The following is a 21,974-nucleotide window of genomic DNA, read 5'->3' on the forward strand; positions in this document are numbered from 1 at the left end:
TAAAATCTTTTTTTTTTTTTTTTTTTTTTTACGACGTCGCGGGCCAAAAATGTGCCGTACCCGGGCCGGATCTGGCCCACGGGCCGCCATTTGGGGACCACTGCCATACACTCTCCAGAGCAGAGATCAAACAGTAATGAAAAAATTGCATAAATAACGATGTATGCCCTCTAGTGGTTAAAACTTGGTATTTTATGCCATCCGACTGGCCTAAAACTGTTGACAACATGTCAAAATAAAAGTCTGGTCTAAAACGGTTGGAAATAAACGTAATTAAAAAGCCTATCATAATTTGCATGTCTGACTGTCGTATTTATGGTGACGTAGATTCTAATTTAAAACAGTGAAATAGGTATTTATATTTCACTGTTATTTTAGTTATCATCTGCTTTGCTAAAGTGTTAAAAACGTAACATGTAGGCTTAAATAGCCTAATTTTATTAATACATTTCGTAATATTTTTTTTCTTCATAATAATAGGCCATGTCTACGTAGTAGACGTAGCATACACTGATACTGCAAAAGTCTCTAGGCTGGGCAAACTACAAATTTCAGATTTCTTGATTAGAGAGTGCAGAACACGATTCTGAAATAGGCTAAAAAGTGGGGGATTGTCATCCGTGTGGCAAGTGGCCTACTAATCGCTATAGGCAATTTGACATACACTGACCCCGCAGCATCAGTCTATTGGACTTGTAATTATTATTCTATGTTATTGAGAATAAAATATGTAGTGAGTGTGTGTATTTTTACTTAATTGTGCAGTGACAAAAGTGCCTTATGAAAGTGAGACATTGCGAAATTGGTGTAGTTCGATAAACCACACTAAAGCACAGAAATTCAACATAGGCACCAAAGGGGCAATATGTTAGGCCTACAATGTTTGAGAGCATTAATTGTCAAAACCGCTATTAAATTAAAGTAAGATCGTTTCATTCGTGCCCCTTATACTGTTGTATTCTTGGGCTTTTACTTAGAATTTGTACCGTCTCCCATCCAGAAATCGAGACCGGGTTTTATTAGACTGATTATGATGATTATTATTTATAGTAGTTGATCTCCATTTCCCTTTTGCGAAATATTTAAGATGTCAAAACAGACAAACTGAGTGACTTAAAAAATGAAAAAGTGAATGAATGGGCATCTAAGTTATGCTCTGGTCTGCAGAACATGCTGAATGGTTCTGTGCTCTTATCTGCGAAAGAAAAGATCACTAGTGCCTCCAGAGGTGCAATTCCGGATGATGCCATTAAAACAAAAACAAACCAAACTATAAAGACAGTGGTTCTCTTCCGATAATCTATAATCGCTTATTATAGCCAATATTTTATACGGGCGGTATGATGATAGAGATATATTCTTGTGTAATTTATTTATGATCAGTGATGTTGCTGTTAACATAACGCATGTTAATATGCTGGAAGTGCCTACATTTCCCGAGAAGCAAGTGAAAATTTCCGGGTAACGTTCCTGCATTGTCGCCTATATATAAGTAGTCTTGCCTAAGAAGAATTCAATCATGACAAAATGGCGAGCGGTGTTGGAAGTGAGTATTTATTCTTACTCTTTTAATCGTAATTATCCCCACGTTGACACGCTGTGCACTCGAGATGACATGTAAATAATGCATATAGAAATGACTTGAATGAGTTGAATTGAGACACAGCGAGTCAACGAGGCTATCCCTTTTGAGGAAGATGCCCATTGGCTGATTAGGTTACCTGGAAGACCAATGTGACAGGTATGCGATGAGATCTAGACTGTAATGCTAGGATATCCATGCATTCTGCGTGGCTGCTACCTAGTCGTTTATAAGAGTGGACATTTTACAGTAGCTTAGTGTGTAGGCTATCTTGAGGGCGAACTAGCCTACCAAAAAACACTCGGCAACAACTACAAAATTGCAGCTGTTCTGATCTGACAAGACATACCTGTTTAATGCATACGTGTGCTTATGTGAGAAAACCTTTCAGGTCGGCGAGTCTGAGGACTATTGATGTCCTGACCAAGACTTTCATTCTTGGTGAACATATCAGTTTCTCCAAACATTTATTTTCAAGACGATAAGTTTTAGGCAACTAAATATGCAAAAATGGTAGCCTAGAAGGCGACATTGTTTAACGCGGCGAAAGGCATTGGAAATGTGATCCGTGAATACTGTACAGTGTTCTGTTTCTTGCAGAGCACAAATTGTTATCCCTGGGACCAACAGAGCCGTGGTCGGTGAGGGAGAAGCTATGCTTAGCCTCCTCCGTAATGAAGAGTGGAGATCAGAATTGGTAAATGAATCAGTGTTATGTATCGATGTAACAGTGAACTTATATTTGATGTTTTGAATTACACAGGGGTATGCCTCTGATATTTTCTCATTCCAATAGGGTGTCTGTCAGTCGAGCCATCAGACCTTTTGCAGAGCCTGGACGACCACCTGATTGGTTCTCCCAAAAGGTAACTGCACTCCAGAAGTATAAACTTTAAACACAGCAAAATGTACATTATTTATAAAAGTAGAGGTAAACAGCACTAATTCCCTGTTTTTTCTTCCACCCAACTCTCAGCATTGTGCCTCTCAATACTCCCAGCTCCTTGAGACAACTGAAGCTCCAAAGTAAGAAATAGTGCCATTAATGGTTCTTGACAAGCTCCATTAGCTCTTTATGGTTTGAGAAAGCATAGTTTAAGAGTTCCCATTACATACCTTAATGGTTGAAGACAGATTCCATGGGTGTAGTTTGTTCAATGCTCATATCATGCTGCTTCTTTCACAGGAGAAAGCGTGGAGAAAGGGGAGAGGTTGTGGAGACGATAGAGGATGTGATTGTGCGAAAACTAACAGCAGAAAGGATTGAAGAGCTGAAGAGGCTGATCAGAGATACTCAGGAGAAACACAGGTTAGTTAATCTGTAGGCAGTGATATCAGAGACATTGCTATAAGTTTGAGTCAGCCAAGAGGAATACACAGGACAAACATTGAGTAGCAGACAGTTACTGAGAGGTCAAATCATAACATGTCACAGTGAATTCATTCAGGTGTTGAGGGAGAACTGTGACTACGCAGTGCTCATTTTCTTAGTTCAGGCACATAAGGCCTTATTTTCAGTAGAGACATTGTTACTTTTTCTCTGAATCTAGTCTAGTCTAGACATAGTATGATATTTTTGTCAGTGGTCAATAGTCAACACAACCTAGTTTTTGACAGTAATAAAATTGCTTTATTTGTTCTGCCTATTTGATATAAATATACAGTTCTTATTGATATCATATTTTATAAAGGTGTTATGTCAATATATGTAGCTCTAAATGGCAGCTAACATAGGGTTTTTACTGAGAGGGGAAAGAAAATGTTTGATTAGATTAGTTAACTTCATAATACTGCAGATAACACAGTGGAAAAAATACATGAAACTACGTTCATATCCCTGTCTACAAGGTATAAGTTCTTCTGAGCTTAATATGTTTAACCCCCCAGGAAGCTGAAGCGAGAAGCAGAGTTGATTCAATCGGGACATCTGGATTTGAAACTGGAGGAGCTCTTGGGAGAGATTGTACAGTAAGGACTAACTGCCATTCTATCTTTGCCTGCTTCTTCTGTCATGTTGTCACCGTGGCCAGTCTACATCATGAGACAGCATATCTGGAGACGGTTCATTGAAACTTTGGCTGTAGATTGCCATGAAATCTATTGCTGACAAGGCTTCCGCGGTAGGTTTACAACAATCTTAAGAGCGCAATTGTAATTTCACTTGGAGTCTTTACACTGACCTATACCACCATGGGGCAGTAAATTAAGAAATATATATTTAATCTCAAATATGTAGTTAGATGTCTAATTGTTGTCAACTGCTCTGTGATACTGACTTGTCCCAAAAATCTTGTTTATGCCATCCTGCTTCTTTACAATTTCTGTTTTTCTCTGAGGAAGGTTGTTATTGCTTTCTTGAGAAAACTAGATGTATCAGTATCAGCCCACCAGGGTATGGTGCTTCCCTCAGTGAGGTGCTGTGCAATATTTGTCTTCAAGCAAGACCTTGGCTTTCAACAGGAAGAAGAAACAGGAGAATGAGGAGGCCGAGGTGAAGAGGAAGGCCACTGAAGCTGCCTATGAGGGTACTCGGGGACTTTTGGCCCAGAGGCTTCCTTAACTATTATGAGACCCACACACACACACACACACACACACACACACACACACACACACACACATTCACATCAAAACAATAGAAGCAATCTATTCAAAACACATTTCTGAGAGCAAATATAGTTATGCATGGTCAATCCAACAAATATAAATAACATTCCAAAGGGAAAGCTTCAAGTGAGTGTTCAGTCCACTCATGAATAGTTTGTCCTGTTATCTAATCCCTCACTCTCTAGCCAGACAGGCAGTGAAGAACACTCCCAGACGAATGCCCAGTGTGGCTGTGGGCTCTCCTCCAGGGGAGGCCTCTCTTAACCTGGACCAGTCCGTTAGCGACACTCCCATACCCACACCCAACGACACCAGCTCTACTGTGAGTCTCTGCCATCGGACTGTTAGCAGAAACCTCTCTGTGGGTAATAGTCAGGGTACATATGTACAGGGATGAAGGAAAATAATACTATCGTTATTTCTAAGAATGAATGCATTAATGCAGAATATATTGTATGTAAAATGTACATGAAATATATTCTGTTGTTTTTCTGTATTTGTATGAAGGAAATGATCCTTACTTTGTAGCTAAAAACTGCTGTTTTTAGTTGTTATTTCTAAGAATGAATGCATTTTTACCGCACTCCTTGGCCTCTCTTTTTGCAGGGCCAGGTGACCGCTTCCTTCATCCCCTTGGCAGAGGTCTCTGGGGCAAGCGTGTCTGAGCCCAGCTTAGGAGGACTTGTGGTTCAGAAGGCCACACCACCACCTTCCCCTCTTCTCTCCGAGCTGCTGAAGAAGGGCAACCTTCTGGCTACCAGCCCCAGACTGGTGAGGTTTAGTTCTGTCTACCAGCCCCTGACTGGTGAGGTTTAGTTCTGTCTACCAGCCCCAGACTGGTGAGCTTTAGTTCTGTCTACCAGCCCCAGACTGGTGAGGTTTAGTTCTGTCTACCAGCCCCTGACTGGTGAGGTTTAGTTCTGTCTACCAGCCCCAGACTGGTGAGCTTTAGTTCTGTCTACCAGCCCCAGAGTGGTGAGGTTTAGTTCTGTCTTTCAGCCCCCTGACTGGTGAGGTTTAGTGCAGATAAGAGCCACATAAAACACTGGACAATACATTAGTTAATGTGGTGTAGCTAATGGATCACACATACTACTTACACCATCAATTGGTGAAAGAGAAATATCTTAATTACAGTTATTGTGGCGTATTTAGTAATGGTTATGGAAGGCAGATATGCTATTAGTATGGATCAGGTGGATCACCCATACTACAATATGATGCCATGCATGTAGCAGGCACATGCATTAGTCTACATCTTCTTATTGGACAGACAGTGCTTGCAGGTGCCACATTTGTGCAGTTGGATCTCCATACAACAGGGAGCAACTGTCATAGATACTAGTGTGTAAGAGCGGTAAGTTAGGAGGGCAGTGAACTACCGTGTATCTGCCCGCCGGCCCTTAGGCTTTCAAATAGCACTACTGGAATGCTTAAAGGCTGATTTTTGTGTTTCGTTAGGGTTAAAATGTAAAAGACGGCATAGAGCGACCGTCATAGGTTGTCTGATTGTGTGTGTCTTCTAGGTGGCTGAGGGTGACCTTCCTCCCTGTCACATGACAGGGATGCATGCTCTGGACCTTCAGGTTACAGCCACAGCATTGTCCTCTTCCCAGGCTGCTTCAGGTACATAACAAGAGCAAACCAGATAACCATGAATGCCCAAATGATCACAAATGCAAATCTCTGTCATTCATTATCTGCAGGCTTTCTTCTGCTCCTGTGCCTAGTCTGGTGATTACGTTTATCTAGATTTGATTTGTTGTTAGAAATGCATTCAGCAGTATCCAGTTCTTGTGTATTCCAGCTTTGCTTTACTGTGTATCTCTCTTTAGTTTCTCTAGTGTCTGTGTCTTTAGTATCTTGAGTGTGTGTTTTGTAGGTGTATGTCGCTTAAGGCCTTGCTTGCTTTCTCTCTGTGTGATTCTGTGTGTGTGTGTATTTGTGTTGTGTGTGTGTGTGTGTGTGTGTGTGTGTGTGTGTGTGTGTGGACATGACTGTGTGTTTGGTAATGCGGGTATATAGGAGCTCCCACACTGTCTCGTCTGCTGGAAGCTGGACCTGCCCATTTCCCATCTTCCCTGGGCTCCCTGGCAGTCCCAGCAGATGCCTCGGCCCCCCTCACTGCCTCTACACCCCCTGCTAAGGACTCTCCTGACTCTCTCCATACAGGTCTCTCTCTCGCTCGCTCGCTCTCTCGCTCTCTCTCTCTCTGGGTCTCAACACATGTGATTCCTCAAATGTACTTTGAAACTGACAAAATGTTGGGGGGGATAACAGAAATCTGGAATCATTTTAGAATCACAGAGGTGGTAAGGGGTCATGTTGACGACCACTGCACATTCATGAGCTTGGGAGTACATCTCAAAGCAAGTCTGTGTAAAACCTGGGAAGACCCAGAACATGGATTTAGTCTTGAGATGTTAAGTGCTGTTTTGGGTTTAACTTCTTTGCGGTTTACTATAATAATGACATTTCTAATCAAATGAGACATTTGATGTAGTATATTCTCACGATACAATAGAATTGTATTTTTAGTTTACCGCTACTAGCAATGTGTTACTATTACAAACAATGCAACTATGTGTTGCTTCTGGTTAAATCATTGCTAGTTAATGCGGAAGGCAACTTGGAGTTCCACAGTGTATTGTTATGTGACTACTATGAAACCAGACACGGTGTTGTATTCTGAGTGCAAGCACATTGTTTACTTTATGGAGTTAATGATTCCCTTTGAGCGATGGAGGCTAAAATTTGTATAACTGGTAGCAGAAGCGAGGGAATGTGTGACCAGTGGAGATAGGTGTTAAGAGACTTTGTAGCTAAATCAACCACAACGCTTTTGTTGGATTTTGGTTTTTGAGGATGGTCACTCAAAGGGGCTTTAAAGGAGAGACACTCACAGACTACTTGGGGACATGGGAAGGAATCTGTGAAGAGGCCTGTTGTTGCCCTGAGATGTTTGGGTGCCTAAGGTGACCAGGGTTCGTATCCAATTTTATTCCCTCACCCTAAGCTAGGTTTGTAATCCTGGGGGGCTCGCCCGCCCCGCCACCATCCCCTTCTCTTTCCCTTACGAACCCCCTTGTCCTTACCCTAACCCAGGTTCGTACTCCCGAGGGGGTAACCCCCCCCCCCCAACCTCCTACCTTACCACCCCTTACCCTGGATAACCTGTGGCATGCCAAAGTGTAATGAGATTATTCAGACACATATATGCAAATGGAATCTTTAGATGTATCTTGAGGTGTATCTCTGTGGTAGAGGCATGTGTCATAACCAGTATGGAGGGGGTTGGTCTGGAATGCCAGACACCACTGTTGAGCCTTCTGGAGGTGTCCTGGGCATAATTCAATGAAACACTGATGAATGAAGGTGCCCACTTCACAACCCCAGATGCCATGAACTCATCTTTGTTGTTGTTGATGTTGTTGTAAGTTGTAAGTTTGTTATGTAGCGGTATGCTAGCTTTAGTGTTCCATGTTGTTATAATACTTAGGCTAGGTTGTTGGGTATGTACTTGCATGTGACAGAGAGAGGTTAGGCTGCTGTGGGAAGCCCCCAACCAAAAGCATGAGGATTTTAACAGCAAAAAAATGGTAGGGAGTGCTTGATGTTTGTGTTTTGTTGTGTTCTATTTGTGTGGCCAGGTTTTTTTTTTCATTCTGGATTGTTGTTTGTTTGTTTGCTTGCTTGCTTGTTTGTGTGTGTGTGCGTGTGCGCGTACGTGCAGGTAGTGATGGGGCGACAGGCTGTGGGAGTAAGGGACTCCTTTCACATTCAGCTGAGGTGAAACCGTCACTGGGAGAGGAGGACCTGGTAAATGTGTCCTACATGGGGGATGAGCTGGACTTGGACACCGTGGGGGACATCATTGCCATAATGGAGAACAAAGTAAGTTGCTTAACATACATCAAACATTTTTAAAGGGCACAGACATTGTTGTGCACTTTGATTAGATAGCAACGTTCTACGTTCTGGTGTGTTGCCGTGGTCACCGTGTGTGGCTGTGTTTACTTTGTTGTTTCGGGATGAGAACGTTAGAAAGTTGATGTAACGTTAGAAAATGTAAACAAAGATTTGCTATGTCGTCATTCAAGTTGTCATTGAAACCACACATGATTTTCTATTCCGATGTTTGGTCTCTTGCACGGGATTATGAAAGCCTACAGTGCCGCGACATCTGTCGAGCACAATTTGTTTTGTTTGTCAGGTATTTGTCACCTGTACTATGAATTGGCCTTTAGGGTCCTGATTTTATCGTTCATATCATATCATACTAGATGAAATTGGGATTTATATATACGTATTTCAAGGATAAAACCGTTACAGAGTTAAATCTGCATTGCCTTTTACTCTCTCTCTCTCTCTCTCCATCTCTCTCTCTGTCAGGCACGTGAAAATGCTGAGGCTTTGGACGCAGCAGCAGTCGAGGCAGCCCTGTCTCTGTGTGAGGACACGGGTCATAGCCTCTCAGGCCCCTGGGACGCGGCCTCCTCCTTCAAGCACTCCGACTCGGACTCCTCCCTCACCGAGGGGAACTTAGGCAAAAGAGAGGTGACCTATGCGAAAGCAGCAGCCAGTAATTCCCAAGACCACCGTGGTGGTACGACTTTTCCCACGGCTTCTGGTTCGGGTACACATGCGCACACACTCCCCTCTGCCCTCCACTGTGAGTCAGACTGTGCTGCTCAAGCTTCCAGGGAGGACAAGCAGGAGAAAAGCCCCCGCTGCCCTGCTGTGACCATCAAATGTGAGACGCCTCCACCAAACACAGGTATGGCACACACAAAAACATATATACATATTATATATACATGCATATACACTTTATATATATCAGGGCCGGGACTCGATTAAAAAAAATTATCTAATTAATTAGAGGCTTTGTTTAATTAATTAATCGAAATTAATCGCATTTTAACCGCATATAAATATTTGACCTGAGAACATTGAGAAGTAATTTTCACATGGAGTTTTAGTATACCATTGAATAATGACTGCATACATAAGCAACAAAAATATTGTTTATATTTGTTCAAGTCCAACAGACCAGTGCAATTTTTGCCATTAAGTGTAGCAATACCATATTTAGAAATGTAGTACATTTCAGAAATTCAGGTAGCCTATAGATAGGTAGACCTTCTGTAAACTATAATACTTTGTGTTTTTTAATTAAACACAATACTTTCAAGTACATTCAGAACATTGGAAACCCTGACTGTTAGAAAACATCTCTGGTGGAGTGTGGGTTGTACCCGGAGTCAGGCTTAACGTCCACGCTAACTGCTATATGTTTTGCATTGAGGTGATACTCGATGTGCTGCGGTGATATCCGAATTCCTTGTTGCATAGCTTGCACTGAACCATGTTCTTATCGACGCCTCCATCCCTTCGTTTTTTGTAACAAAATGTCCCATCCACTGGGCCGACCAACGCGGTCTCTTCAGCTTCTTTGTTCATGTTCACTGTGCCACTGTGGTTTGTTGTTCAACTGGTTTGAACCGAGTTTATGCGCGTTAGTTGGTGCGCCAGTATAATCGGTCCGTCTGAAACTCCTCCAGTGAGAAACGTTCCGCGGTGCAAAAATAGATACGATTAAAATGCGTCAATTTTTTTAACGCGTTCATTTTTGTGTAATAAATCAATCTTAATTAACGCGTTAAAGTCCCGGCCCTAATATATATATACTGTATATAGACATACAAACACACATGCACATTGGATGACATCTTTTTTTGTGGAATATCTCTCTCTCTCTCTCTCTCTCTCTCTCTCTCTCTCTCTCTCTCTCTCTCTCTCTCTCCCTCTGATATTCAGATTCTATGACAGAAGAAGACGCTGCATTATTAAAGGTATCCAAGGTATAAAGCCCGCTCTAACACTAAAACCTTTGACATACAAAAACCATGAAAGAGTAGCAGGTCCTGGGAGATAGAGACAAACGGTCACAGCCTTTGACTTTCTCAGTTGTTCACCCTATCAAACCATGGCAAGGAGTGTTAACGGCAAAACATTTAACTTGGCATAATCGCCCACTCTCTTCTCTGACCTAGGAGGTGAAGGAGGAGGAGGAGGAGGAAGAGGAGGACATGGTGAGTGATGGCGCAGAAGGCGGTGTGGTAGAGCTGCAGGAGGGTCTGGAGGGCGAGCTGGCGGAGGAGTGTGGTCTGGGGGAGGAGGGGGAAGAGGGGGAGGGGGAGCTGGAGCCCGCGGCCAGTGAGAGCGAGGACGGCTGCAGCATGCACACGGCCTCCTCCTCCCTTCAGCTCCACGCCATGGCTGACTCCATCCCCAGCAGCCCTGCATCATCACAGTTGTGAGTGGCACACACATAGACTCACAGACACACACAACCGCTCTCTCAGACACACACACACACACATATGACAAACACATACAAACACACACACACACACACACACACACACACACACACACACAAACATACAGTAGATATGCCACACACACAGAGATGTGAAACACACACACAATCTCAGACTCACACAACCGCCCTCGCACACACACACAGATATGACAAACACATACAAACACACACACACACACACACAAAATTATGACACACACACATACACAGGATGTGTAACACAAACAAACTCAAGACACACACAACCGCGTTCGCACACACACACACATACACAAAGATATGTCAAACACATACAAACACCCACAAACATAGATATTACCCACACATACACACTAACACACACACAAACACACACATAGATATGACAGACATACAAACACACACACACACATAGATATGATGCTCACATTCACACACACGCATAGATATGACACACACACACACACACACAATCACTCTCTCTCTCTCACACACACACACACATACACATTTATATGACACACACATACACACACAATCACGGTCTTCCACATAAGAAAAACGCAAGACTGACTTTTACCTTACATATCATGTCATCACTGTTGTAAATGTTTCATTTAGTTCCATATGCAGTGAAGACCAGGAGGCCATCCAGGCACAGAAGATATGGAAGAAGGCCATCATGTTGGTGTGGCGGGCAGCAGCAAACCACAGGTATATTGCCCCTCTGTATTCAGTTTGGCTAAATAAATGCCCTCTTCTTTCCCTGTTAGTGAGGATTCTTAATTGACCCATGCATTCTTTTTTTCAGATACGCCAATGTCTTTCTTCAACCAGTCACAGATGACATCGCCCCCGGGTACCATAGTATTGTGTACAGGTACACATGGACAATGTCATTCGAAATTCTCAATTGAATGTGCATTGAGTGAACAGTTCTCTACTCACCATTTTCACCACTGTCTAATGTCAGCAGTTACACATACAGCCTATATCTACACCTGTGTCTCATCTCTTACACAATTTGTCCTTATTTCCCAACCATGGTATAGCAGACCTGGCTTATTTGTATCCATGATGATACATTGAAAAATTATTGCAATTTCTTTACTCAGAAAGACGTACTTGTTGGACCAAAAGTTGGTCCCAGTTTGGGCTCAATTTCTGTCCCTCCCTCTCCCCCCCAGACCCATGGACTTGTTCACCATCAAGAAGAGCATCGAGATGGGCGTGATCCGCACCACGGCCGAGTTCCAGCGGGACATCATGCTGATGTTCCAGAACGCGGTGATGTACAACAGCTCGGACCACGACGTCTTCCACATGGGCCTGGAGATGCAACGCGACGTGCTGGAGCAGGTGCAGCAGTTCCTGGCCACGCAGCTCATCATGCAGACCTCCGAGTCTGGCATCAGCGCCAAGAACCTGCGGGGGGGCCGCGAGGCCAACCACAAGCAGGACCCCAACGACAAGGTGGGGCAATGAGCCAACATCAAGCGCTCCTGTGCACATGTGGGGGTGGGGGTGGGGGTTGGGGGCAGATTCACGTGTAGGGACAGAAAAGCCAACTCCTGTGTGTACTTGTTTTAGTATGGCTAACAAGACAGGACCAGCGTTTGTGATGACGTAGATGAACAGATTATGTCAAAGGCAAAGTGTGCGCCTGTGCAGCTATGCATGGGTAGCACCGCATGTCCTCACTGTGTTTGGGCGCAGGGACTTGGTCTCTCTGCTAGGCGGGTTGCGCTGGACTTTGTTCCGGTCGACTGATGTGTCATGCTTCTGCCCAGTACAGCTTCAAATGAACATGGAACTTCCGTTTTAGGTACAGAATACAGAATGTGTGCTTTTTGGGATGCCTGGTTTTGTCCAGGACAGCTCACACGAATTACCCAGGAAAAACCTTACAATTTTTATAACGCCACATTGGCACAAATTTCTTGTCTCGTTGCTTAGCTGAGAATTTGTTGTTGCCGATAACTGTGGTGGATTAACTATGCTGTCCACGGTCCTATCTGCACATACTTCCTCCAATGATACTTCCTCCTTGCTCTTTTCTTCTTCATGCGTCTTTTCTTCTCTGTTTTCAGCAATAATTTGGTTGTTTGCTTTGTGTGTATGTCGTGTTTTTCCACCATTACCAATGTCTCTTGCGACTGCTGTCACCGAGGCCAGTGCTTCTTGAATCGTGTGGCTGTTAGTGGTGAAAGGCATATGAACACAAGGTGATCTGATGAAAAACTTCCAGTGCATATAGAATTGGCTGTTGCTATTGCGTAAACACAATAATTCATTGTGTAAGACCTTTTAGGTCTAATAGTGTAATCTCATCATCATTGTACATTTGACACAAAAAAAGAAAATCCGATCTTCCCAGCAACACCTTCCAAACACACAAGCAGTAATCATTAAATCCGGACCTAACGACATATTGTGATTTAAGAACCAGACGGGAGTTTTATTGGGAGCTAGTAAATTTAGCTCAGCATTTCCTTTTTGTTCATCTCTTTCTCCATATTCCGATTCCCTGAGCCGCCTCTCTCTGACTCTTGTCTGTCCTCTCACAGGACACTGTTCCTATGGCTTCTCCTGCCTTCCTTCTCTCTCTCTTTGTAAGTATATCTTCTAGAGCTTTCAGCGCACTTGTCAGTTCACTTTAGAGGTTTATGGAAGGAGATCATCAATGACCGCACAGTTCACCACTATTCTGGGGTCCATGATTTGCTTTTCCTCCAAATGAATACACCGACTCATAAAGGAATACAAATGATTTGTCTCTGCTTCAAATCTGAAAACACCAAGCAAAGTCAAAGATTTAAAGTAAAATGATTAATTTAGTTGTTTTTTTTGTCTGTCAATGGGATCAATATGCATTTAAAAGATAAGTGTAACAATATAATATTTATACTTGGTGCACAGTGTGGTTTGGTCATGCTATACTAGATCAGTCTTTTGGTGATCTCCACTCATCACTGATACTCTTCCCTTTCCCTTTCCTTGCAACACGTATATAGGCTGAGTTTCTGTCTCTGATGAATCTCTGATGAATTAAACATCTTTTATGTTTCAGTTCGAAATGGCCACAAAGGTTGATGCTGTATTTAAAATCCTGTGTTTTACAGGATGGAGGCACTAGGGGGCGACGTTGTGCCATCGAGGCTGACCAGAAGATGAAAAAATAAGCAGTACAATGTTGTTGGGCTAACAGGCTGGTCAGGGCTCTCAACAGAGCTGGCCTCAGAGAGAGTCTGGGCTGAAGACGCCATGGTTTCAAATGAAGCCTCCATGTCCCCTTATCTCCACGTGTGGAAGGGTTTTAATTCTGCAATCCCCCCTCTCCTGTCTTTTATAATGGCACTTAGTTAATTCTCTGGATCTGACATTTCTTATTTGTTTTTGGGCAGTGAGGTTTTTTTAATTTTATTTTGTAATTGTTTTCCAACATTGTGTGCATGTCTGTCATAAATTGTGGATGTATGATGACGTGTTGTTTTGTGCAGTATTATGAACTACTGAACATGTAGTGCCTTTTTAGGTATTGAAACGATTTCGCCCAATAAACAGACTTCAGCTGTATGGTGAGGTCTCAACTCACCATTCCCTCAGGTTCAAGTGAGTTTGTTTCTCTGGACACCAATGAGTATCTTGTATATCTGATCTATATTTTATCCATGTACAAAAAAATAACGCCTTCGACAGAGGGAATCGTTAGAGATTGAGTAACGTTTTATTAAACCTTATTAAACAAAATCTTGCCCAGCACAGACCAAATCAAATGCTGGTGTGGTAGCTGAGCAGGAAGGGGAGGGAGGGGGGGGGGGGGGGTATTTATTGTAAGCTGGAACCTTTCTCAGTTAGTGCCAGGTCCAACTATGAAGTGGACTTCATGCCTGTTTGTGCTATATCAGTGTCTTGAGTTCAGATTAATAACAACAAAAATGTGACTGTTTTACAGACAGGCAAGAACAGGAGGTCCAGACACAAACAGGGTCAGAACAAGTGACCGCTAACAGTCATTTCAGTAATGGGGAGGTGGGTGACAGGTGTGTTTTTCTCATTAAATGTGTGGAGCTCACTGCAACTGAGCCCTGGATGTCATCAAGCAAACAGGACATGGGGGATCCCAATGGCTGCATGCATCACTAACAGAAGAGTTAAAGTGGTGTGGTGGTATCGGAGAACGAACAGAGAAAAAGTTTACGAACAACAACAACAATAATAATATGTGACGAGGTATCAGATTTTTTGGCAAAGTACTCATCGCACAATAACCATAAACAAAAGCTTTTGTCTCATGGGAGTAAAGAGTTAGGCTCTTGGGTCAATGTACTATGTACCATAGAATATGTTCAAATTTGTCTTTCGCATTAAGTAGACCATTAGTTACTATCTCAACGAGATCTTTGCTACTCACTTTATTTCAGCGGTTCTGGCTTTATACCTCTGAGCTATATTAAAGTAATCTGTATTTGCTATGCTAGACGGTCATACACGAGTTTGACCATACTGAATAACTGAATTCACAGCACAGGAAAAAAGTTCATTAAATTATAATTAAATAAATACGTTTAAAACCTCTGCTATTAACAATAATACTAAAAGCACTCTGGCACATAACCTAACCAAAGACAGAACTGTGATGAGCAGAAAGCAGACATCCCAGGGTCAGTAAGCCTGAATTCCTTAATGTAAGGAAATTTACGGCCAATATTATGACACGCACTAAATCACAGCCCCGTCCAGAGGCCAAGTCCTCTGCAGTGTTAGCCAGGCAGGTTGGACTACTCGCTGGGTAAGAGGCCGTGTGTCTGTGCACTGCGCTGTTCTCCCGTGGAAGAGCAGAAGGCATGTTTCTGCTCTCCCATATACTACTGCTGCCGCGGTGCATGCGCTCTACAAAAAAGGACCCACCGGATGAAATAATTCAAGAGGGAAAAAAAGAAGAAGAAGAAGAAGAAGAAACGACAGGAAAAAATTAATAAATAAACGGGACGGATTATTTCTCGGGTGGTGCTGAGGGGGCAGATGCAGCCTCATTCTCCTCTGTGGCGACCCACGAAGCGGTGCAGCTTATCACAATGCTCCAGCTTCATGGTCTCCGCCTTCTGCTTCAGTCGATCGTCTCGGTACAGCTGCCCAAGGTTGGCCAAGTCCGATTCTATCGGGGGGGGGGGGGGGGGATACAGTTTGAAGGTTCAGAATGGTTTCATTTTCAAACTGAAAAAACTACCACACTTGTATTCATGTTTAATAATCTGATTCAGTCGTTTAGTGGTGAAAACCAGAGCCCAAGGGCAGTTCCTCCAGTCATTCTGTGGCTTTATTTCTATACATCTATCAAGATGGGTGTAAATCATACCCATGAATGTTCTAGAAGTTTCCCAGATAGGACTTATGTGTAAGCACAAGCCAGATGAAATGTCAGGTTAATTGATATGGCAGATTTTCTGGGCTTATACCCAGTAATGCCCTTCCAAAGAGTTTAATGAGACACTAAGGGCATATTGGTGTGAATGCAGGAGACACTTCTTCTGATGCCTATGAGTACTTAATAAAGGGGAACTTCAATCCTTTAATGTCATTAAGCAAAGTCTTGTTTACGCTAACATCATTACCAATGTGAGCTCTACTGAAACACCATTCCCATTTGATCACATTTCCACTGTGTGATTTCCTTTTTGCATTGCTTGCTACTCATCGGCACATGAGCTATATACAGTATACTGTTTATAGTAAAACTGTTAATCTTATCATTAAACACTTGATTCAAAGTGTTACTATTACAGAACTATACATATCATGGTTTGCTCTACATAGTCTACACTGTTTATGCTCTACACTCATTTTTCCAGGATCTGAAATGTCAAAATAAATCAACAAACACTGTAATTAAAACATAAACAAACTAAAACTAAAAGCAAGGGGGTATAGCAGGCCCCATGGTAGCTGTCTAGTTAAAGGATTTCTGACCCATGTAATGAAATCATGTTCTACATCAGATCAAAGTAGTATGCAGTATGTTTTTATAGGCCATTTCAAATTCATTGTGATGGTATATTGAACTGCTCTATGGTCCTTGACTGACTAACCCACAAATAATAATAAAAAAAAAAGGCTTTCACAGTATGGCAAAGACACCCGTTAGCATGCCAGCAAGCTTGATCAATTTTAGCTCAATAGCTTTAGACCTAAACTCCTTATTGCTGCTTTGAAATGATGCAATGAGCAATGTGACAATGTGCTCTTTTCTGAATGAGTTTTCTTTATGCATGTCCTTGAAGATCTACTTTTTCTCCTTGAAATTTTGCCACCTGAGTCTCTCAAAAATGGCTGCCTCTAAACACAGAGTCAAACTAATCACCAGTCTGTCAGTTTATGCATTGCTAGGAGGTAACCTTTAAGATTTTAGGGTGAGATGTTACTTGAACATCCAACATTATGAACACTATATACATTATGAACATGGCAAACACTGCTGTGGAAAGCCCTATCGAAGAAGACAGCCACAAGTCTTACTTTGTTGTTTTTCTTTCCAGCAGCTGCTTTGAAGGTGGTCTATGTAGTCACTCTCTATAGTCTTCTCCAGTTCATCCAGCGCATGCCCACGATACTCCTTCTGAAAGCCCTTATCCACGTAGTAGGGTACACCCTGGTTTTGGGTCTCCCGTGACACCACCAAGCCCAGGGCCCTTTGGAGGAGAAATCAATACTACCACACCATTCCAGAAGACTAACAAGGAAACACTCTGGGCCGACTCTAAACTCAAAATTCATACACAGAAAGTGGTATAATGTCCAGATAGTTTTAACAGAGTAAATTACTATGTCGACAGTGCAGCTAACAGTCTTCTAACGGTCCAAAGGCTTAGTTGTACCTTTGACAAAGCAGAACCTGTTCTCTTCCAAACAAACTCAAACAATCCACTGAAATCTACTTCTACCCACCATGAGACATGTGGTGTTGCCATCTGGCGGAAGGGCAGAGCTGCTACTTCCTAACAGCAGGCAGCAATTTCAATGTGACTTGATTGGTCAACTAGACTTTTCACCAGTCAAGAATCTGACTACCAGATCTGGCAGAGGAAAAACCTCAGCAGAACTCAAAAATGTAATGAAAAATCATCATACGTTTTTAGGGAATAAGTAGAACACATTTGTTTGTTCAGGAAGTATAATTTAGCCTTAAAGATTATTTTTCAGGGTTTACCCAACCAAACTCACGGCTTATAGAAGAGACTGTATGGAGGGTTGGTGGCGAACATCTGGGTAACCACGGAAATCAGGATCAGCACCAGTACTGGAAGAAGCTGTAGAAAAGCTGTAAAAGTGTTCTGGAACACAAAAAGAAATCTTAAATTGAACCAGTAAAGAAACAAAACCCAATCTTCTTTCCTTTTTTATCCTTCTTTACAGTCACTTCACTCACTCACACAATGAGTGGCTCCTGACAAAGAACAAAACATGGGGTTTAACTTGAGTGATGTAACATATGGAAAAAAGCCTTCACTCAGTTGGTGCTGTACTCCCAGATGTGATGTAAGCATTAGAGCTGTGCGATTAAATATAGCCGACCTGACTTTGGTTTTCCTCCGCCCCCTCCTCACGCCTCTCATATGCTCTGCGTCGTCGTGGCTGCTGGTAGAACTGGGCGTAAGAGGCTCCTCTGTTGGTGTACACATGGATATTGCCTGCAGGGGAAAGGCAACATGCAACATCCAACCATTCGGTTGATTATTCAGGTTTTGAGTGTCAATGACTTTATGAAGAAAAAAGAAAACAAACAAGCATTTGGTGTGTCGACCTTAACCAGTCAAGTTGCTCCAAGGCTTATAGAAGCAACCCAACAAAAGTCAAACCGAAATGAATTAATCCGCCTCAAAACAAGCACACCCACACTAGTTTGTCGGAACAAACCTGCTAACCTGTTGGAAACCTCCCTCCGAAGAACATGTTGAAGAGCTCCTCAGGGGATATGTCCGCCTCGAAGTCCCTGTGGAAAGAGCGGTAGTGGCCATGACGGGCGTGAGCGGTGGGCTGGCTGGTGGCATCAACCGGACCTTGTTCTCCATACTGGTCATACTGCTGTTTCTTCTCAGGGTTGCTCAGCACAGCATATGCATTCCCAATGGCTAGAGCAAGGAAACAACATCAATTGATAAGTGTCATTCGATGGCACTCTACAGCCTTTATTACACACGTACACACAAATCAGTCATTAGGTAACTTTTCAGAGAAAAAAAATAAATAATGAAAAAAACGTATTGTTTCATGCATTGAAAATCACTCCTCACCCTTTCACAATGCGTGCAGTGCTATGTAACCCACATATTTTATTTTTCCTGCATAAGTTATGTGACACACACACGGTAATCAATACAGTTCCATCTCTGAAGATGATTGCAAACCTTTGAAAGCGTCTGTGGCTCCAGGGGCACAATTCTTGTCTGGGTGGTAACGCAGAGCCAGCTTCCGATACGCTTTCTTCAGGTCTTCATCTGAGGCCTCTTTTGACACGCCCAAGATCTCATAGAAGTTTTTACATCTCTTTATTCTGCAAGAAAACGGAGAAACATAAGGTCACCTCTGAACTTAGTTTGAATTGAATCGTACTGCCAAAGCACTATAACGATAAAAAGTTATCAATTCTTAATGTTATGTTATGAAAATGATTAAGGACACGGGGAGAGGTAGATAGACGGCCATGTTTTCAGAGCATATCATAGGTATGTTGACATAGAATGTTCGCCGCGAGCGGTTGTTGTCTCAATAACATGATCCACTCTGCGTTAATACTGTCAATATGTGTCATACAAAATTCACTCCTCGCCGCCTGGTGAGAGTATGTTTGTCCTGAATACGTCAGTATTTACATCGAGTACAACCACTGTAATCGTTAGACATTTCGAGCTTTCAGCCCTGAGGTGTTTTCAGTTCACCGCAACTCTCTGAAAATTTGAGTGGCTTTCAACCGGTCAGCGGACTTCATCTAAAGCCTTGGACACTGATGAAAGATGGGTGGACTTGAATATATACTTCTTATCTTGGTACATACGAAATTTCATCGAAATCCATGGTCGAGAAAGTATTAAACTAAATCGCGGAAAATTGTTAGTCATTGTTAGTCAATTGTGATGAGTAGATTAGCGAACGTCCTGTCAGATGCACTGCAGCAGGCGTCGTTCGTGAATATGAATGGCCGCTTATTAATTATAGCTGTTTTCAGTGAGGTACCATGGGTCTGATGCCCATTCCAACTAAATGTTCATGGTTTCACTTGAAAGAACTAACAAAAGTCTACCTTCTGTTCAAATTTCATGCAAATATCTGATAAAATGAGGAAGTTACAAGCAAAAACATGTGAATAATAAGCGTTTTCGGACTTCCATTGTAAGTAATGTATAATATTTTGATATAATCGGTGATATTACAAATACCATAACTCTCTCAATCCTCAACTGATTTTCACAATCCAGGTGTCATTGTAAAGGGAATGTCTGGCTCTGTCTAGTCATGTGATCCATTTTGAGTTTATGGGTGTTTGAAAATTTTGTCATCATACCTGCATATCAGCATCAAGAGCTATTTGTAGTAAAAAAGACAACAACAAAAATTTTGACAAATGAATTGTTATCCAATCCACTAGTTACTCCAAACAGCAGGGGTTAAGTACCTGAGCACTCCTTGACGCTGCTCTTCTGTGAAAGTCTTGTTGTCATCACTGGTCCCCTCCCTCCTGCCCTGAGTGAAGTCCTCCTGTGGTGGGTTGACTTCAGATGCCCTCCATCCAGGCGGTGGGGTGTAGGTGCGCTCTGCTTCAGGGCCGTTCGCGTCACTCTCGCCCACAATGGCATCAATTAGGACTGCAGTGGCATCATACAAAGATTAGGGGGGAACAGAAATGCAGTAAATAAGACAAACCCCTCCATAAACAAAACGAGGAAACAATAACTTGGAATGGTTAGATAACTAATATTAACTGTAAGTACACAGTGACAAACAGTTAGACAGTGTTACCTCATTATTCTCAACTATGTTCATAATTTAGATCACAGTGAATATAAATGAGGAGCATCCCTCACTCACTTCCCTCACTCGAGTTACATTAAGGCTACCCCATTCTTTATTTTTTTAGAGGGAAACCTAACAGAGGTTGCAACCTGCTTACAAAGTATGTTTGACACACTTCAAGCTATGACACATTTAATTATATCAATAATCAATACGCTACACAGAAGACAAATTGGGGACATCTAAGTGGAACCAAATGGTAGCTATGATGCTAAGATGACACATGCCCATAACTTGAGGCTAAAAATGGAACACCAGACTAAATGCAGGGTGTCCATTTCACCAATGTTACCACTTCTGTGCTAGCCATGTTATCTAGCTAACCGACCAATAAAATGAAGAACTAATTGGACACTTTTCAGCTGCAGAGGTGAATGACCAAATGTTAACTGATCCACCTGCATATTGCATAACAGAAAACATCCAGACGTTGCACTTTCTATTTAAGCATTCATGACACCCAACACGGCTAGCATTAAGGTTAATTATCCAACCATGTAGCTTGCTAGGTAACGTTGGCTAGAAGCATTACCTCTGGCTCTGGTCGTGGGGTATGTCTTCTGGGCTTCATATAACAGTTGAAGTGCCCTATCTCTCCGTCCAGATCGCAAGCATAGCTTGGCTTTCTCTACTAATCGTTCAGCTTCTTCTTTCTCCATTGATGTTGTGAAAATTCCTCAAGTTAGAGGTGGCAACACCAAAGGCCCAATGTGAGCTTACGTTAAAGCTAGCCTCTAAAATAATGAATCTGACAGACGGAGACTGGCACCGTCTTGATGGACATGAAACTGCCGATGACAGGTTGGTTAGTTAGGCAGCAAACCGATGTTTTCCGGTCCCAAAATGTGCCCTACCTCATAACAACCTTGGCTAACTCGCTAGCCAGCTGCCTACCAGGCTCGTTAACAAATGTTAAGCTAGCTGGCTAGTCAATTATCGATTATTAGCTTTGTTGTTTAACACAAAATTTCGCATTGTCATTTCCTGTCATTTAAAATTTCCGTTGCACTTCGTTGCCCCTCAACATGAGAAAAATAATTAAACAAAACAAATATAACACAAGACTACATGAAACCTAACACCAACACACTGATTCGGTCTCATATCTTGCTCCATGTCCGACCAACCTGACAACCGGAACCGGAAATTATGCCCAAACGACGCTGGGTTTACATATAATGGTGTCTTAACGTTTTATGAAGACTTGAAGGGTATAACTTACCTTATTAAATTGATGAACTAGTTTCAAATAGGTTTTGTTATTAATTCAAACAGTTTTTGAATAGAACAGGTATAACGGAAACGTGTTTAGTGAACTTTGTGATCAAGAGAAAAATGTAACTGATTTTC

General features: G+C 42.4%; 2 protein-coding genes across 2 annotated transcripts; one reads left to right on the forward strand and one right to left on the reverse strand.

The window, feature by feature from the left end:
• The first annotated feature begins 1,469 nt into the window (after positions 1–1,469).
• brd8a (bromodomain containing 8a) lies at positions 1,470–14,078 on the forward strand. The gene is made up of 20 exons (XM_080845077.1): positions 1,470–1,546; positions 2,183–2,279; positions 2,379–2,448; positions 2,559–2,608; positions 2,769–2,891; positions 3,470–3,550; positions 4,043–4,107; positions 4,375–4,511; positions 4,796–4,960; positions 5,716–5,815; positions 6,215–6,361; positions 7,923–8,083; positions 8,582–8,966; positions 10,010–10,053; positions 10,246–10,508; positions 11,178–11,270; positions 11,368–11,436; positions 11,744–12,029; positions 13,124–13,168; positions 13,679–14,078. Exons 1-20 carry the CDS (start codon positions 1,528–1,530, stop codon positions 13,736–13,738), a joined length of 2,460 nt encoding a protein of 819 aa, XP_080701203.1. The 5' UTR covers positions 1,470–1,527; the 3' UTR covers positions 13,739–14,078.
• A 182-nt stretch (positions 14,079–14,260) lies between these two features.
• dnajc18 (DnaJ (Hsp40) homolog, subfamily C, member 18) lies at positions 14,261–21,750 on the reverse strand. Its single transcript, XM_080855182.1, has 8 exons — positions 21,157–21,750; positions 20,227–20,416; positions 18,962–19,107; positions 18,479–18,685; positions 18,129–18,244; positions 17,778–17,887; positions 17,073–17,245; positions 14,261–15,714 (listed from the first exon to the last, which is right to left on the reverse strand). Exons 1-8 carry the CDS (start codon positions 21,281–21,283, stop codon positions 15,590–15,592), a joined length of 1,194 nt encoding a protein of 397 aa, XP_080711308.1. The 5' UTR covers positions 21,284–21,750; the 3' UTR covers positions 14,261–15,589.
• Between the last annotated feature and the right edge of the window lie 224 nt (positions 21,751–21,974).

The sequence above is a fragment of the Sprattus sprattus genome, assembly GCF_963457725.1.
Source record: "Sprattus sprattus genome assembly, chromosome: 1".
Classification (NCBI taxonomy): domain Eukaryota; kingdom Metazoa; phylum Chordata; class Actinopteri; order Clupeiformes; family Clupeidae; genus Sprattus; species Sprattus sprattus.